A 19,753-nucleotide genomic window follows, 5' to 3' on the forward strand; every position below is an offset into this window, starting at 1 on the left:
GTCTTGGGAAACTCCAAGACACAGGTTCTTAATTTCTCCAAATTATCTATTAAACTAGCAACAAAGCTAATTTTCAGTAAATTATCATAGTAAAAACAGAATATAGTCTGGGACTTCCCTGGTGGCACAGTGGTTAAGAATCCACCTGCCAATGCAGGGGACATGGGTTCGAGCCCTGGTCCGGGAAGATCCCACATGCCGCGGAGCAACTAAGTCCGTGTGCCACAACTACTGAGCTCACATGCCACAACTACTGAAGCCCACGTGCTCCAGGGCCCGCGGGCCACAACTACTGAACCTGGGTGCTGCAACTACTGAAGGCCGCATGCCTAGAGCCTGTGCTCCATAACAAGAGAAGCCACCTCAATGAGAAGTCCGCGCACCGCAATGAAGAGTAGCCCCTGCTCGCTGCAACTAGAGAAAGCCCACGTGCAGCAACGAAGACCCAGCGCAAGCAAAAATAAAATTAATTAATTAATTTTAAAAAAAGAACTTAGTTTGTAAATCATCTTTTTCCAATCTCTACCAAGTTACATACTTTGTACTTCAGAAAATGGTTATCATTCTTAAAATATCTTGTTTGCATAACTATTTGCTTAATTTAAGCAATTTTAAACTTAAGATAAAGAATATTTTAAAGACAATTACTCTATTATAAATTCAGAAGAAATGCTCAAATAGCATAATGCTTACTAATATTATTATAGCATTCACAGACAAGTTGAACAAGATTTCTAATTGGTTATTTATATATTTAAAACAAATGAGACACTTACCAAACAATTCAATGTAAACTTCTTGAAGCGTGTGGGCGCTGCAAAACTGGTTCAGTTCATGGTGGATTTTATTGAAGATTAAGGTCTTGTCATAATCTGCAGTGTAGTTCCTCACTATATCAAACACTGAAAGAGAGGTACTATCCATGTTCACCCGTGTATCCTCTAATTCAGCCAAAGTAAAAGTTACAGTGATAAAATATACATGAGGAAAAGTGCCAATGAAATAGTGAAAACATGAAACACAACTCCAAGCCTTGATGTGTTCCTTGTGCCTTATTCTCCAGATATTACTGCATTTGCAATTCTAATGGGCAAACTTCATATTCCATACTAAGGAGAGTATACATTATCTTGGAGGTAATAAGGAACCGTCAAAAATTGAGCAAGGGCATGACACAATCAGATCTGTACTTTGGCAGCAGAGTGAAAATGAATTGTGAGGCATATAAATCAGAGGCAGGGGAACTGTAAAGCAATTACTGCAAGATAAAAGTTTAGCTAAGAGGTAAAGAGGGCCTGAACTAATTGAGGAACAGTGGGAATGAAAGAAGGAGACAGCTCCAAAAGACCGTTTTCAAAAAGGCAGTTTTTAAAGGCTGTTAAAAAAAAAAAAAATGACAGGCTAGAAAGGAAAGAAGCTAACATTTCTGGGCCAGACTTCATATCAGGCAATTTATATACATTAACACTTAATTCTCACAAAAAAACTCCTTATTTTGCATAATATGAAACTGAGAAACAGAATTTCAGAAATGTGCCTAAGGGTACATACTAGAACATGCCAGAACCTGTGCCCTACTTATTAAAACATGCTTTCTCCCTTCAAATCCAAGACTTGCTCTACTCGCCTTCCCACGGAGGATACTAGATGTAACCGGATTCCAGATCACAACAGATGAACAGGCCATCAATAAATACTCGCTGACTAACTCATCCTCTTTATCATTTCCAAATGAGTTGGTGACACAATAGTTTCCTCTTTATCTCTGGTCAGAAAACGAGCACTATCTCCCCTTCTTCTATTTTTTCAATCATAGTCCATTCCACTGATTTGTGACCAGGGAAAGTAGATGATAAAAGACAGGAAAATACTTAATTGCTGAAAAATATAATCCAAATCCACTTGATAGTAATACAGGTCGCTCTCTCTTCTGAAATTCTTTTGCTATTTGTGCCTGTACCAGTGACATGAAACTTAGCACAACCTTACATTCCTATATATGTACATATATATGTGTATATATATACACACATATATAAATATATATATGTATATTTATATGTGTGTATATATATATATATATTTTTTTTTAGGTCAGTATCATGTCTTCTCAAGTAAAATAAAAAGCCCTTAACGCAAAGGCTCTAACTTCACCTTTTAAAATTGTTTTTGCCAACACAGTATCCTGACATAGTAAGCATGCAAATTTTAGTAGTAAGGATAAAAATAAAATGGCAGATCTTTTTAAAAACTTTATTTTATTATAGTTGATTTACAATGTTGTGTTAATTTCTACTGTATAGCAAAGCGATTCAGTTATACATATGTACACATTCTTTTTCATGTTCTTTTCCATTATGGTTTATCACAGGATATTGAATGGAGTTCCCTGTGCTATACAGTAGGACCTTGTTGTTTATCCATTCTTTATAATAGTTTGCATCTGTTAATCCCGAACTCCCAATCCACCCCTCCCCAACAGCAGCCATAAGTCTGTCCTGTCTGTTACTGTTTCATAGATAAGTTCATTTGTGTCACGTTTTAGATTCCACATGTAAGTGGTATCAGATGGTATTTGTCTTTCTAACTTACTTTACTTAGTATGACAATCTCTAGGTCCATCCATGTGGCTTCAAAATGACATTATTTCATTCTTTTTTATGGCTGAGTAGTATTCCACTGCATGTATGTACCACATCTTCTTTATCCATTCATCTGTCAATGGACACTTAGGTTGTTTCCACCTCTTGGGTATTGTGAATAGTGCTGCAATGAACACTGGGGTGCATGTATCTTTTCAAATTATAGTTTTGTCTGGGTACATGCCCAGGAGTAGGATTGCTGGATCATATGACAGCTCTATTTTTAGTCTTTTGAGGAACCTCCATACTGTTTTCCATAGTGGCTGCACCAATTTACGTTCCCACCAACAGTGTAGGAGGGTTCCCTTTTCTCCACACTCTCTCCAGCATTTGTTATTTGTAGACTTTTAAATGATGGCCATTCTGACTGGTGTGAGGTGATATCTCATTGTAGTGCTGATTTGCATTTCTCTAATAATCAATGATGTTGAGCAGCTTTTCATGTGCCTGTTGGCCATCTGTATGTCTTCTTTGGAGAAATGTCCATTTAGGTCTTCTGAAAATGGCAGATCTTTTGATTGAAAGCAGGGTCTCGAAGAAACCCAAGTACACCCATGTTCATAGTAGTATTATTCACAATAGCTAAAACGTGGAAGTAATCCAAATGTCCATCAATGGATGAATGGATAAACAAAATGTGGTATATACATACAATGGAATATTATTCAGCCTTAAAAAGGAAGGAAATTCTGACACATGCTACTACAACATGGATGAACCCTGAGGACGTTATGCTTAGTGAAAGAAGCCAGTCACAAAAAGACAAATACTATATGATTCCATTTATGAGGTTCCTGGAGTAGTCAAATTCACAGAGAAAGAAAGTACAGACAGAAATGTCAGAAAGACAGAAATGGTGGTTGCCAGGGCTGGGAGAGCGGGTGCATGAGGAGTTCTTGTTTAATGGGTAGGGAGTTTCAGTTTTGCAAGATGCAAAGAGTTATGGAGATGGATGCTGGTGATGGTGGCATAACAATGTGAATGTATGTAATGTCCACTGAATATTTAAAAGTGGTTAAGAAGGTAAATTTTATGTTACATGTATTTTATCACAATAAAAAAAATTACAAAAAGAAATCAAACATTAAAATGGTCGATCTTACTTCAGAACTCCTAATTAAGTTTTTGATTTGAACAGTACTCCATCTCTGTGAGTTTTCATCTTTTACCAAGAAAGTGTTCTCCCCACACTGAGGACTTTCAGATTGCTTTGCAAGTTGTAGCAAATCTCAACTAGAAAAGATTTTTCTATGGTCACAAATCAATGTAGCCAAGGAACTGATCAGTTATAGACTTTTAACATGTACGGATATTATTTCTCATCCTGACTGGATAAAATGCTACTTTCTAGAAATTCTAGAAATAATCAATGAATGTCTTTTTCTTAGATACACTCAGCTCAGCGTAACGCATACAGTTGCAGAAAGTCAACTCTGTTGACCTATTTCTGTCGCCATTCCCTAGGAATGGAAAATATTCCAGCGATTATTTTTTTAAATATATATCAGAAATGAATGAGGTCAAAAAACTTTCCTTAGGGAATCTATTCCTATTCCTTAGAGAATCTCTCAGTTACAGACACTCTGATTATAACTATAACAGAATAGATGGGTACCATACCTGCACAAGGGGCCAACATATTAACCACTTCTATTCGGTCAATATAGATCATGACCCCACCACTAAAAACAGAGAAATGGAAAAATGTGAGCCAAATACAAACCTATTATGTTCCTAGATTAATTCTACATCATCAAACAAATCCCACATGATAGAAATTTAGAAGGAAAATCTAAAGACATATACTACTGATTGATTAAACTGACCTCACTGATCACTACTCAAATGACCCTGCACACACTCACCTGGCTCTCTCATAACCAAAAGCTCACCTCTGTAACTGCTGTGATCAAAATCAGCTCACAGGAAGACTAGACCTATAACCTAGAGCTGCTTAGCACTTTGCCCTTATTAAATGAAGCCAACAGCTAAGGCAGTGCACTTCTCAAACTTCTCCATCAAGGAATCAGGTAAAGTGGTTCCCCAGAGGTATGGAGGCCAGCCACAGGCTGAAATTCTTTTGATTCCCTTCTTTATCTTAATCTACTTTTCATCTGTATTTATTCTAATATGAAAAGAAGAATCTTCCCCCAAACCTCGAAGTAAAACTGACACTCCAGAGAGATAGGTCTTGTTAATTAATGGCTTCCTATACTTCCTGGCCTACCAGCACAGACCCTGAGGAACATGGGAACCTCAATTTAAGATAGGTGAAGTTAAGAAATTTTGAAACCATACAACTAAGCCTTGCTACCAACTTACAACAACATTTTTTTTCTGATAAAAAAGCATAATACCTGCTCACTGAAAAAAATGTGACAAATGCATGAAAGCATGAAGATAAAAATAGAATTTACCCAACATCTCATCAGATGCCAATTCTGAGTCATCTCTAAAGGGAATCTACAAAAAAGTTACAGACAGACCTAGGGAGAACTTGTATCAATACGCTAACTTAAAACAGAGAGAATTTGCTCCCTCTTTAAAAACATTTCTGTGATATTCTGGTCATTTAAAATACAGAATTTAAAACATACACTGAACTTTATACTCTTCTTCTGATACAATTCAATGTACTGATTATACTCTAAAAATAATTTGGGCCTTGCTTGCCTTTCTTGCCCCAAAACTTTATACAGCAGTGATTTTTCAAAGTAAGGTCCTCAGATCAGCTCAGGATCACCTGGGACTTCTGCTAGAAATGCAAATTCTCGGGTCTCATTCCAGATCTACTGAATCAGAAACTCTAAGTTAGATGGCATTTAATACTACAGATGACAAGGTAAGCTGATTTCATTTTAAACTATCTATTGTTAGTTTAAAATGGCTCCTAAGATGGAAAGGTCCTATTTGGAGACAGGGCTTTTCTCAAATAATGCTCAGAAGAGAAATCCCCCTGGGTTACTACGATGCCTCTTTGAAAGATGTTTAAGTGATCACAGCTTATGAACAGAAAATACATCTGAACCAAAGGGAGGTTGGTAAGCAAGGGGAACGCTTACCTTGTTCCACAAGGCACATTTTTAACTTCATCAGTTTGCAGTGTTGTCTGGGGAGGAAAAAATATCTCATCAATACTCAGCACACATATCATCAAAGAACCACTGGTCCCAAAGGAAAATCTCTAGAGAACTGCTGAAAGGTACGTACAGGAGAGCTCCATTACAATTTTAGTCCCCAAAAATAAGCTATCAGAGCAATCTCTTTTTGTATCCTGGCAAACATGAAAGACTAGAGACAGAATATTTTACAGTTAATGTCTGAGTCAAGATGCACCAGGAAAGCTTCAATACTCAATCTGAAAGTTTCAATGTTCAATCCCTCAGTCAGTCCCTTATTTGCATGGAGCTGGCCTGGGACTGCAAACTACATGGATTACCCACAAGGATACTACTGCTAGGATTTGTACTCTGAACTCTGATTCCACTGCTAATATTAATGGTTACAATGAAGGCAAAAGATAACTATTATAGGCATACAAGCAGTCTTCAACTCAGAGGGGCCCTTGAGCTCAACACCAACCTTTTCCTCTAAAGCTATAGTCAATATTTTAGTTCAGGTCCTAGAGATTTCTCAGACAGTCTCTCAATTTCCTTTTTAAAATAAATGCCACCATCAGCACTGCTTCCTCCTTGTGAACCAACCATCTGGTACTTAATTACTCTGCCCCTGTCACAACTTGGTTCGGATCCAGAATGACTCCCTATTGCACTTGAAGGCTTCCAACAGGAGAGCACATAATGAGTGTATTCTGGACACACTGCACCATATTAAGCCCACAGCAACATAGTACTTTATGGAATACAACGGAAAAAAGAAGCATGGTCCTTGTTTCCAAAGAGCTCACAATCCAACACAGGAGATAAAATCCTTACAAAGCAATCCATAACAGGTACAAATAACAGAGTATAAACTGAATTGTTAGGTATTAAGTGATAGAGTAAAATAATCATTTGAAAAGCTCTCTGAGGTGAAATATTTATAAGCCCAGTCTAGAGAAGGAGAAATAAGAACAGATAAGGCAGAGAAGCATCTTAAATTCAATACGTATCTATTCAAATACACAAAGTTGAGGACAAACTATGTGTATAGGTGTCAGGAAGCAGTTGGCTTGCCTGGAGCAGAAGGGACAACATAGATGAGAGGTGAAACTCTGAGAAGAGAACATGAGGTTAGGCAGAGGGTCCTGAATGTTTGCTGGGGGGCTTGTGCTCTCCCTAGTCCACCTTACACACAGCCACAAACAAACCTTTCAAAAATAGGACTTTTCCTTCATTCCTTTGCTTATGTGTGTTGTGGTTCTCATTATCTATCATATCTGGAGGCAAGAAAACCAGCTGGGAAGCTAAAGTAGTAATTTATTTAGGTTAATGCAGAAAAGGCCATGGAAATTTAAAGCTTTCAACCCAGGAGATACAATAGAGAAGGGATCTGATAACTAGTTTCATATAAAATTCCAGGAGGAAAAAGAATAGAATGTTAAGTCTGGGGTTAAAAGGGTGATAGTAAACACTAGTGACAGGATGTAGGTAGAGTGAGGGAAGTTGATGGAGGTGAGCTCAATTTATTTTATTTCCTTCAAAACATTCACCATATTCAACTTCCAAATCAACTTTAAATATACATTCCTATTTAAACCTAAAGGATATTCTCTAGTCAATTTTCAAACCAAGTAAAACTAGGAAAGAGTTCAAATGTTAAATCTTCAATTTAACCTCCTATCTTCATGTATTTTTATACTTCTTTTGATTACCTCAAAAATTTCCCCAGTATGAATGTTTATTTTAAAAGTCTTTGGTTTTGTTATATAAATATATATTTTAAAGGCTGAAGGTTTTTATATTTTTCTAAACAGTTTTTTTTTCTTACATCATATATGGGATCTCACATTTCCCCAAGATGCTTCTTAAATATTCCTTTCAAATGCCAAGTCTCTTAAGCCATTTGTTTATATAAGCTGTGTCTTCTAATGTGCTCCAAAACTTCCTAAAAATAAGCTTCTTTATCTCATTCTTATGAAAACAACTTCTTAAAAGGGTTTTATTAATATAATTCTTTCCTAGAACGTTAGTTTCACATATAAAGACAGACCATTTCTATTTAGTCACACTGACTCCAGCAGTAAATCTTTTTACTAATTTCATTTTCATTTCTTCTTTTTTAATAAGATTATTTATTTATTTATTTATTTATGGCTGGGTTGGGTCTTCGTTGCTGTGCACGGGCTTTCTCTAGTTGTGGCAAGCGGGAGCTACTCTTCATTGCGGTGCACGGACTTCTCATTGCAGTGGCTTCTCTTGTTGCAGAGTATGGGCTCTAGGTGTGCGGGCTTCAGTAGTTGTGGCACGCGGGCTCAGTAGTTGTGGCTCGTGGGCTCTAGAGCGCAGGCTCAGTAGTTGCGGTGCATGGGCTTAGCTGCTCTGCGGCATGTGGGATCTTCCCGGACCAGGGCTCGAACCCGTGTCCCCTGCATTGGCAGGCGGATTCTTAACCACTGCGCCACCAGGGAAGTCCCTCATTTTCATTTTTTATGACAGTTTATCACTCTATGTGTTTGTGTGTGTATATGTATGAATACACACACACACACACACACACTGTGTATTTGTTATATATGTAATTAAACTCTAAAATCTATTTGTTTATTGTCTGTATCTCTTTTATATATCTCTGCATCAGTATGACTCAACATACTAAGCTCCAAGAAGGCAGAGACAAATCTGCCTGGCTTTGAACAAGGTCTAAAAAAGCCCCCGATCTCTAAGGGTCTGATGATGCCATTGATAACATCAATATAGACTATTTAAGCTGTTGATGGGTTCATGCAAATAAAACCCCTTGTTTCACAGAGGAGTAACTGAAGTCTAGAATGGTTAAGTGATTTCTGCAAAGTCATGTAAACAATTAGTGGCAGAGCCAGAGCCAGAACCTAGTTTACAGGTTTCTGGCCCCATGTTCACTACACCATACCGCTTCCAGAGAAATCAGCTCAACTTAACAACTTTCACCACAAGTAGAAAGGTCAGAAATATAAACGTGTTATGACCCCTGCCTTCAAGAAGCTTGGAGACTTTCTGGAAAAACAAAATTCACACAAAAACTTAAGAGAACAATACAAGACAACATTATTAAAGGAAATAAGATCAAGGGCCAAAATTTACAATACAGACTTTAAGGGCTATGGAAGAGGAGGAGAAGGATTTGTGATGAGCCTTAAAAAGGCTGGCAAGATTTAGACAGGAAATAAGGAATAAAGAGAGAGATGGTGAGAGAAGAGGTAATAGCATCAGCCTAGGCAAGAGTGAATAAAATAAGTATGGGGAAACAATATGGAAATCAGTCTGACTAGGGGAAGAACACTATACTTCACTTTAACAGACACAATTCTTGCCCCAAGCCATCTAAAAGGGAATTGGAGGGAAATCTGGAGGATTTAAGTATTCATAATGAAAATCTCACTTGGCAGGAAGCCTAGACTTTAAATTACAAGATTAAATACATGAATTTTCCCGAGCCCTGAAAAATTAGCAGCGGAGAGTAGACAAACTTCTGAATCCAAAGATTTAGAATCACACAGTGCCTGCAAAAGTAGTAACAATCTGGGCTTCCCTGGTGGCGCAGTGGTCGAGAGTCTGCCTGCCGATGCAGGGGACACGGGTTCGTGCCCTGGTCCGGGAGGATCCCACGTGCTGCGGAGCGGCTGGGCCTGTGGGCCATGGCCGCTGAGCCTGCGTGTCCGGAGCCTGTGCTCCGCAACAGGAGAGACCACAACAGTGAGAGGCCCACGTACCACAAAAAAAAAAAAAAAAAGTAGTAACAATCTAATCCTGTTTTGTCATGTTGTTACCTCAAAAGGTATTTACTAAGTGTCTGTTCTCAAGAACCAGCCGCTTATTTAAGTTATTCTGGGATGCTGTCAAAATAGAACACTCACTAATGTTCCACATATAATTATGCTTAATGTTCCAGGCAAAAATGTGAAGCAGAGAAGCTGTGTATAAAAATTCAGATCTTCCATGTTAACAGTAGCCCAGGAGCTTGCCTCTATGGAAACCAAACACCATTCTAAACCAAGTTATCACTGGTTTATATCTCTAGTTGTGTTTCAAAGTCCTGCTTTTATTTTGACAGCAGCAACACAAAACCTGCTGCATACCACTATATAGATGGGAGAAGTGAGTCCTTCCAAGCCGCCTAGCTCATACTTCTAATATACCTCAAGAGAGTGACGTGGTTCAAAACCATAACTTATGCTGTGACAACTGTACTCTGAACTTTTAACTCCTACAATTAAGTAAATACTACCATTAGCTTAAGAAATGAGGAATTCTATCTCCACCCATGAATGTGGTCACTGTTCCGCTCGCACCTGTCTATCCAGTGTGGGGGCTTCCCTAGGAATCACTCACCTGCACAGATCTGAACGTAGTAATGAAAGGCAACATGATATGATAGCCTGGTCCACTGGGGCTAGTTAGTAAAGCTCCTCCCCTGCAAAAAGATGTTTCAATTTGACAAGATTATAAAAAGAGAAATTCTCTTTCCAAATCTAAAATTCTATAATAAATATTCACTCTTACTCATGCTATATTGATCTACTAAAGCCTCACTAATATGAGTTACTAATGATGAACAACTGCTGGTCCCTAAAATATCTGCCACACCTACAAAAGTGAAAAGATCAAATTAAACTGCCCATGTTACACCTTGTTTCACAAGTTCTACCAACCGTACCTCTGGGTCTCCAGCACCACTCTCAGGTATAAAGATTCTCTTTGGTCTTTAACCTTTTGAGAACTACTTGTGAAAAAAATTCGAATGGCTCTCAGTTGATGTACTTTAATTGTACATAGCGTGAGCCAGATCAAAACACAATACATTTAATCACCAGGCTGAATAAAAAATAGATAACACAAACTTTCAAGGAAGGAGAAAATTTCTGATTCTCAAGATTCTTTTAATCTACCTACAAAGCAATTAAAATGCTGGGGGCGATTAACATACACACTACTATATATAAAATAGGTAAACAACAAGGACCTTCTGTATAGCACAGAAAACTATACTCAATATTTTGTAATAACCTATAATAGAAAATCTGAAAAATAATATATATAAATATATATGTATAACTGAATCACTTTGCTATACACTTGAAACACAACATTGTAAATTAACAATTTAAACAATTTTTTTAAATCAAAAAAGAAACTTATTTGGAACAAAGAAAAAAATACTGGGGGCATAAAGCCTCTATAAAATCAACAACAACAACAAATTAGCACGGAAAGATGAAGGGTGAGGGGATAAGACTACAAATAGATATAAGTGTGGACTTGTTCACCAAATTCCGGAATGTGAGAAACATGAAGGCACATCTTGCAAGTTATAAAAAGGAGGTAATTTGGAGGCAAATATAAAAAAGAAGTCCTATTTTACATAACGAATAGTAAATTAATATAACTTACCTTCCTATCTTGAAAATATAAATAGGTTTGCAAAGAATTCATATCAAATAGCTAATAGAAGATGAACTGTTTGAGGTCCAGCCCTAATTTTTTGAGAGCCATACCTTGAAATGTTCTTGGATTTACTATCAGGAAGACAATGCTGACTGAACTAGATGGAAATACAGACTAATTTGCCATTTTTTAAATGCCAGACCCACCACCTGCTAAGATATATCACTAAAATTGTATTTGAAATTAGTGCTTCACAGGGAAGACTGTTTCTAAGACTCAGGATGGATCTAAAAGTAGAAATATTGGTTTTATGGGATGACAGAAGCCGGCAAAAAGTTGAAGCTCTTTCAAATACATCGTTATCGCAATTTCTCCAAACTGTCCTCTGTCTATATCAAAAGAACAGGTGGTAACTACGTTGAAGGAAAAGCTATTCATCTCAGCTAGAGATCAACACATTCCACACCACTGCTTTCCACAACTTGAAAAGACAGGGAAAGGTGGGAGGAGGATATATCTGTCACAATCCTGTGTTTGTCTCCCAAGGTCCAGGAATTTAACAACTGTCATGGTCTTAATGGCCTTACAAGCCCAAACCAGACACCAGGACTTTTTAAAGGAAAAAAAAAAAATCTAAGAAACCACCACAAACAGGACCAGAGTTTCTAAATAGCACCTACAGCTGCAACTAATGGCCAGTACAGCTGTATGGAATTTAACAATGATTTATCCATTTCTTCAGCCACAGGTGGAGTCACCACTGCCTTCCACCCTTCATTTTTTTCTGCAAATGACTGAATTTACTGACTACTAGGAAAAACTGCAGGGAGTCTTAACCTCTGCACACAATGTACATAGCACTGAAACTGTCCAACACCTGGAGGATGCTCTGCAAAAGCCTGCCACAGCTCCCACACTCTCCCTAGAGCTGCGACGAAAGTCACTTCCTAGGACTGGAAAGAGCTCCCTGACACCGCAGCTGCGACGAAAGTCACTTCCTAGGACTGGAAAGAGCTCCCTGACACCGCAGAGGAAGTTGTTCCAACTTCCTAGACTCTAATGGAAGTCTCCCTTCTACCTGCTCTAGAACCTGAGCTGACTGCACGTGCCGCTCACCTGTAGTACACGGCCAGGTGTCCTTCCTCGATCTTGTGGATGGAGGCGTAGAGGAGGACAACCACCAGACCCACCACTCCAGCCACCAGAACGCGTGCTTGAGTCATATTCATCCTAGTTCCTCCTGGATGAGGAAGGAACGGGGCCCCAGCCCCGTGAGTGACAGGCCCACCTTCCGTTTTCCACCTCGCCCTCCCGCGACCTGGCGCCCTCCCGCGACCCGGCCCCCTCCCGCAGGCCGAGCTGAGGAGTCCTGTGCCTCTTTTCCCTCCTCGCAGAGCCCGCTTCCCCGTCGCCAACCCCTCCGCGCGAGCCGGCCCGTGGGTCGCCCCTGCTCAGTGAGCGTCTTGACACCCCCCTCCCCCCCGCTCCCAACAGCCGCTCCTCCCCGCCCAGGGGAAAGCATTAACTGAGAAGGGGGCCAGCCGCAGACTCCGGACGGACGCCGACCCCTCGGCCGCGCCCCACCGATCAGTGACGCACCGCCCCCGCGTGCACGTGAAGTCTCCACCCGGGCCGCACCAACCGCGGCCAAGAGCCGGCCCCGCCCACCCGCGGGGCACTGCGGCTGCGCGGACACGCACACCGACGCTGCGCTCGCCCCGCGACTAGAGACGGGGAGCGGATGGGACAAAATTCTTGCCGCCGCCCGCCGAGCTATCTCGCGCGAAGGTACGTGGGCTCTCTACTGTGTACTGCTGGTTTCCTGCTCCGGAAGAGACGGGAAATCGGCAATGTGGAGTAAGGAAGGAGGCAGAGGAACGGAGAGGGCCTCTGAGACAAGGGACTGGTCAGCGTGTTCTTGTGCAGTCACCTATTAACGTGCCAGAATGCTGATCCAGTGAGGGCTTTATGAAAGCCATCCAAGCAATAAGAACAGAATAAACTAATAAGCAGTAAACTTGAGTGTGTGTTGGAGGGTCCTCCGGGAAGATTGAAGACAATGAGCATTTGAGCTTCCTTGAAGCCTGTGTGATGGAAAGGAGTGGGATGCTAGGCTAGGCCCAGATTTTGAAAGGCTCGAATGCACTTTTTCTGCAGGGAGGGAAAACTGGATGGCTAGAGAATAGAGACAGACTTTCTTTTCACTACATATTTTTCTGTTCTTTTAAATTATGCATTATCTGCATGTATTACCGGAAACAGAAAGGACAAAGTGAAAGAGTAGATGGGAGTAAGAAAGATGGATACAAAGGAAATAAGGGCAGCATGTTAGAAGAGGTTGGGCAGTAATGGTGTAAGCCTTGAAAGGCTAGCAGTGGCACCACAACTGGACAAGGTAGAATAAGGATGGAGAGCTCTGTAACCTCTTGGGCAGGGAAGTATGGGAAAGCAGTACCTTAGGGCCAGTGAGTCTACAAAATGGCTTAGAGTGGAGACAGGAGACAGGGAAGCCAAGTTGTTAGGAAACTGCAGGCCCAAGGTTACAATGGTAGTAACAGTGGAAATGGGAAGAGGTAAATAGAATCAATTAAAATCTTCTTTAAAGGAAGCCCTCCCAGACCACTGTACCTTCTCCCTTCAATAAATGCACTTACCCGTATCATTCATTTGACTTCTACTACCTAGGAATGTATGGGACCGTGTCTACCAGATAAATGTTATTTGCAGAGCGTAGCTATTTTAACTGATAAAAAGCAAAGAGAATAAAAAATAACTTGTCCAGCCTTTGTTTTCTGGATGGATTCTCTTAGTTTTTCATAATATTGCTTGAATTAGGGAATGAAATGGATATAATGCACAACTGACACTTAACTCTGAAAAGTTGTCAGCCAATAAATAGTGTTCAACTCATGTATCATAAGCAAATTTGAGGTGCTCGTACTATAAAAGACTGTTCTGACTCACACCACTTGCCCTTACGTATCACACAGATCAGGCTAGCCTGAGATCATATCAGACACAAACCATAAAAATGGTCCCACCCTCTACCAGATCTTTTATCAGTTATTACAGTGATATTTAGAAAAACACATGATCATTTAAAAAATCCTTTAACAATAATTTCATGCCACATAAACATTCTTATTGTACTGCCTGTGTTAACTTTTCTGATCTTCCCATTTTGCTCAATATCTTCCAAGCAATAGGTACCCAATAAATGTTTATTGATTAAAACCTTCTAGAACTGGAGAAGCAAGAGAGAGACTGCCTATTTTAACAGCTGGTAGTCAGAATGTCCATATTCAGAGAAACAGTAGTACCAGATGACTAGAGTTAGGAGAAGACAACCCCAAGGTCTCAAACTTAGATGACTGGGAAAATGACACTACTAGCAAAAATGGGGATGGTGTAACTAAGACAGCAGTTTATAGGGCAAGGTATGAGCACAGTTTTTAGACATGGATAGTGTTGATAGGACATCTCAGGAGAAAAGAGTATATTAAAGAAGCTACCCAATACTGTCTTTACCATAAGTCCTGTTTCATTCCTAAGGAAAGTACATTATGAGAGCCCATTATGTTATTCTGTGCTCCAACTCTGCTTCACAGAATCTTCACATTTTCCCAAAGCATATTCAATTATTATAATCTGATTTTAGTGAACAGAGGTTCAAAAAGTAATTTAAAAATTATTTAATACACAAAGTGAAAGACTGTCTAGAATACAAAAGAATTTCACATTTTTCTTTAAACAAGTAACACCTTCTAAATTATTTAACAGATGATAGATCCACAATCCTTTATCTGAAACCCTTGGGGCCAGGTGTTTCAGAATTATGAAATTTTCAGATTTTTAGAAAGGTAATTCAGTGCATATACCATACTACATAAACCCCAGGCAGGGTCTGTGGCAGCACCCTACCCCCAAACAAGCAAACACGTTAATATTTCTACAGAAAAAAAAAAAAAAAAAAAGAATATTCACACTAAATGGGATAGATTCAATGTCAGTTCACGATGGATGTGCAAGCAGGTGAATTCTGTCACCAAACTTATGAAAAACCTTGTTATCAGACCTTTTTGGATTTTGGAATTACAGATCAGGAGTATAGACCTTTATAAATTTATATGACAAGACATGAAAGAGTCCTTAAACAAAAGACCCATTTATACAAATTAAAACATAGATAAGCTTTCAAATACATTATAAATTAACAGGCATCTTTTCTTTGATATTATTAAATGTACATCTTAAATACATATACACATAGCACACTTAACAAGATTTGAAAGAATCAACTGGTATTAAAGGCACAGATGCACAATCCCTTCTGTAGGAAAGGGATACAGTCAAATGTGCATTTGGGATTGAAATTGAAAATGGGATTAAACTAACTCCTTATGATGCCGGGAAAAGCACTGTTGAGTGCAACACAAGGAGGTAGGGTTTATTCTTCAAGAAGTACAATTCTACTTGCAAACAGTCTCTTCCACAGAAACACAGGCAAACAATTTTTACTTAGAATACATGTTAGTTGAGATTTTCTTCTCTGTATACATTACTTTGGCCTTATGCCCAAAAGTTAAATGTTGAAAGATAGTCGAGTTAAATAAGTAATGTTTTATCAAGTTTGAAGACAAATGGATTCCAACGATGCTCCTAAGTAGCTGTAGTATTTAAACAAGTCCACTGAGTCATTAAATTCTATCTGTTCAGAGGTTAAAATTACCCAGTCAAAATATTGCACTGTGAAATCATGTGTAGTTTCTGATCATAGTCATTTCTTCCACTGATGGGTGTCTGAAGAATGGTTTCATAAGAGAAAAACGAACTTCCAACATTTGCAGCAACAACTTCATATGTTTGGGTCAGTAAGTGGCAAGTCATTCTGTTAACCAACTCCAATCAAGATTCTAAAACCAGGCATGAAAAAGATACAATTAGATATTGACTAAAAGTGGTAGGTATATGGGTGTTCATTTCTGCAAGTTTTCTGTATATTTGGACATTTTATAATCAAAAGTTGAAAAACCAAAAGTACAAATAAGTTGCAATTAAAGAGTTTAGTTTACCTTTTCTGCTAACTAAAAAAAATATTTCAGAGTTTTTATAAATATATGAAGCAAATAATTAAAGAGGAAATAACAAAGAATTAACATCAAGACTAAATGTAGTGAAAGTTAATCCAGTAAACATTTTATTGTAGTTTCTCCAAGTTTTAACAAATCAATAATTCACAGTAACCAAATCTTCATATAAACACTTCTATAAATTATAACCATATTAACATTATTCATTTTGCATACAGCAGTTACTATATTTGAATTACAGTACAAATCATGTCCAATCTTATTGGAGAAAATTGATTGCTGAAGCAAAAAGTACAAACCATTCGATTTCAGTGGTCACACTGCAAAGAAAGCTCACTACTCATTTAACTTGACCAAAAATGCTATTGTTGAAGATAACTGATGACATAATCCTAGTATATCCATGAATAAGAGGAGATGGGGAGTTGAGGTCAAGCATTCCTCAAATGCTCTTTCCTCTGACTTCTATTCCCCATCTGCATCCCAAATGCCAGATAAATCTAGCATGGAAAGTTAAATCCTTTGCGCCCAACATACCTAAAACAGACATCCGTATCCATATAAAACTTACCATCATACTGTTGCCCTGTTTCTCATTTGCTTCATGCATAATAGTGCTTAAATGGCCAAGACAGTTCAAATTTTCTTCTATTATTTGTGCTAAAGTCTCCCTGTGGAATGAAAGCAAAGAGGCATACCAATTTCCTCTATTTTCTGGTCTTCAGGGTCAGGATGATTCTGCCCTTCTGACAACACTGCAACCCTGCAACCCAATGCAGCTGATTCCTGTAGTCTTCAGTTTCCTCATCCCTCCCACCCAGAGGCAAGAGTCCTGTTACTCCAAGCTGCTGCCTCTGCCCAGCTCTAATAATAATGAGTCCACTATAACTGCAATCTGATTTTCCTCTGAAATATAAGTGGCACTTATATACAACTTTTTCCCCCTGAAAATGCTCACTGGGGGGAAAAAAAAAGAGATCCTGTGGCACAGCTAGATGAAAGATCTCTTTGTTTCTGAAACATTTCCCTTTCCTTATAAGTAGTAAAAACATCAGCATGCTTACTTCAGAGATACACATGTAGGGGAGGAGATACAAAAGTACAATCTTTTCTGCAAATATCAGGGAAGGTGAAAAAAACTGTTTGGAAAATACAGATGACAGCAATGAGAAAGCAAACAAGCAAGCTGATTCCTGAGGACAGCAGAAGAAACCTGTGACAGGGGAGCTGCCCAGAACCAAGAATTATCCCTGAAGTTTGTATTTGAAGGAAATCCTGAATTTGGTTTCCACCTTCTACACTTCCCTCTTCCATATGGCCTCCATCCTTACCTTTTACTAACCCTCAGTCCCTACCCGACTAGAATCAGTTCTAAGCCATGGAAGATAGTCATTATTAGCTTAGAACTAAATTCTCATTCAGCTTATTCAACAGATAGAAAAACTGAGGCCAACAGTTCCCAATCCTTGGTGGTTAAGTACCGCAGGTACATTTGAAGTTTTCCTTTATAACGTATTCCTACTGGAAAATGTATTTTAAAATTCCTGTTGAATATACTTTAGCAAACAACCACAACCTCACATTGAAAATCACTTGTACAGAGGTAACATTTGCAACCATTTGCATCCCCTAATAAACCTACATGCCTTTAATGAAAGCAAAAAGGTATTAAATTTTATTTGTGTCAATTCTGATTAATGGAATATTTCCTCAAGTCCATATAATTAATTATAGCCTATGCTGTAACTGTGGATGTATTACATTGGGCCAAATGTATAATGACCCCGAGATACACCCTGGAGCTTGCTTTCTTTAAGAAGATAAAATACCTGGTATCAGCTTGCCTTCCTGCCATGTGCTTTTCTCTCATAAAAGCAGAGTACAGAATGTGCAACTGCATGACCTCCTGAGCAGTGATGTTACATGGCTGCACCTCTGCAAAACTAATTATGGGCAGAGCTTCCAGGAAATGCTGGTATTGTAGAGGTCATGGTATTGACAATACACAAGCTAGCAAAGAGCCAATGGCTCTGGATATGGCACATCTTATGCTGAGAAAAATAACAGAAATGGATAGTCATTCAGCTTTTAGCAGAAGAGTAGGAATTAAAAGAAAATATAGGACTTCAAACTTGAGTTATTTGCAAAAATGATTTAAGGCACTGAAAAAAGTCATTTTAGAAATACTAAGTTATAAAATGAGTAGATTAAACTCAATTCCATTAGAGGGTTGATCATGGGCCCTAAAATGATAACTTCAAAAAGATAGCATAATTTCTCAGAGATAAATGGTTAAGTGAGGAATATAGTTTGGCTAAAAGATTTGATAAGCCAATAACAGATAAAGAACTTAGAACCTGGACTGAGCTAATAAGAAGTAAGATTTGCTGAAGATTCACTTCCCAAGCATTTTATATACACTGTCTAGCTGAATTTTCCCATTTTACAGGTAAGGAAATGTGAACATTAAAAGAGTCAAGTTAACTGTATAAGGTTATTACAAAGAGACAATCAGGATTCAATCCTGGTCTATAAGGCAGTGAAGAATATGTCTTAACCACTGCACTCTACTGCCTCATTCCTACCACTGCTCTTGAAAATACAACTATCTATTTTAACAAAGTGAACCCACCCATCTTGAGGAGTTACCACGCATGACAGAGGATGTTCACGTTCTGCTGAAGTTGTGGGCAGCCATGCTGATGCCTGAGGGGTTACACCTTCTAGACTGGATCCTACAAGGGACCGAGCAGAGCTCTGTGTCTGAAGGGAAAAAAAAAAAAAGATTACAGGCAAGCACCTCCACACATTCATATTCCTAAGACTTAACATTTCTATCACTACTTTTATGCATAACCAGACTATTTCTGTATAAATCTATCTCTACTCTTACACACCCCTATTAACTATCCTGTCCTTGACCCCTTTCTTCACTGACTAAAACTAAATGTATCTATCCTTCTATTCTACTTTAGTTGGAAAAAAAAAACCTCCAGTTGAACAAAGGACTGGTTTTTTAAATCTAGTCAGGCGCAGCTACCCCCAAATTGGGTTGGGATACCACAGTGGTCTAGGGTTGAGAGGAGTATAAAAACAGGAAACCGGAAAGGAGAGAGATAATGAAAGATGATCATGAAGTCCTGTATCAGAATTGCTAGGGAGACACCAAGCAAAGAACATGAGCATCAACCCAACATAAAATACACATGTCCTTATATATGGAATTTAAGAAAAAAAAAAAAAGATCATGAAGAACCTAGGGGTAAGACAGGAATAAAGACACAGACCTACTAGAGAACGGACTTGAGGATATGGGGAGGGGGAAGGGTAAGCTGTGACAAAGCGAGAGAGAGGCATGGACATATATACACTACCAAACATAAGGTAGATAGCTAGTGGGAAGCAGCTGCATAGCACAGGGAGATCAGCTCGGTGCTCTGTGACCGCCTGGCGGGGTGGGATAGGGAGGGGGAGGGAGGGAGACGCAAGAGGGAAGAGA

The 19,753-nt window shown here is 38.9% G+C and overlaps 2 protein-coding genes across 7 annotated transcripts in view; both read right to left on the reverse strand.

Annotated features, from left to right (window-relative positions):
- The window catches only part of ERLIN1 (ER lipid raft associated 1), a 41,258-nt gene extending 28,435 nt beyond the window's left edge, over positions 1-12,823 (reverse strand). For all 5 annotated transcript variants that reach the window (XR_003796995.1, XR_003796996.1, XM_029245030.1 and 2 more), the window contains exons 1-6: positions 12,691-12,823; positions 12,281-12,404; positions 10,112-10,193; positions 5,705-5,751; positions 4,263-4,324; positions 777-902 (exon numbers count right to left, since the gene is read on the reverse strand). Coding sequence is in view for 3 of the 5 variants with exons in the window: in XM_029245030.1 (XP_029100863.1) it covers positions 777-902; positions 4,263-4,324; positions 5,705-5,751; positions 10,112-10,193; positions 12,281-12,393 (430 nt within the window). In the remaining 2 variants the exon portion in view is untranslated. The remainder of the gene's footprint in view (positions 1-776; positions 903-4,262; positions 4,325-5,704; positions 5,752-10,111; positions 10,194-12,280; positions 12,405-12,690) is intronic.
- A 1,611-nt stretch (positions 12,824-14,434) lies between these two features.
- Positions 14,435-19,753, reverse strand: part of CHUK (component of inhibitor of nuclear factor kappa B kinase complex) — a 34,942-nt gene continuing 29,623 nt past the window's right edge. The window contains exons 19-21 of one of the 2 annotated variants that reach the window (XM_029200880.1): positions 18,904-19,017; positions 16,826-16,925; positions 14,435-16,077 (exon numbers count right to left, since the gene is read on the reverse strand). In XM_029200880.1, the coding sequence (XP_029056713.1) occupies positions 16,857-16,925; positions 18,904-19,017 (183 nt within the window). In that variant the 3' untranslated portion in view covers positions 14,435-16,077; positions 16,826-16,856. Of the gene's footprint in view, positions 16,078-16,825; positions 16,926-18,886; positions 19,018-19,753 lie in introns of both variants that reach the window. The other variant, XM_029200879.1, reaches the window with a different exon arrangement.

The sequence above is a fragment of the Monodon monoceros genome, unplaced genomic scaffold (genome assembly GCF_005190385.1).
Source record: "Monodon monoceros isolate NGI ecotype Baffin Bay Population unplaced genomic scaffold, NGI_Narwhal_1 Super_Scaffold_4, whole genome shotgun sequence".
NCBI classification, from domain to species: domain Eukaryota; kingdom Metazoa; phylum Chordata; class Mammalia; order Artiodactyla; family Monodontidae; genus Monodon; species Monodon monoceros.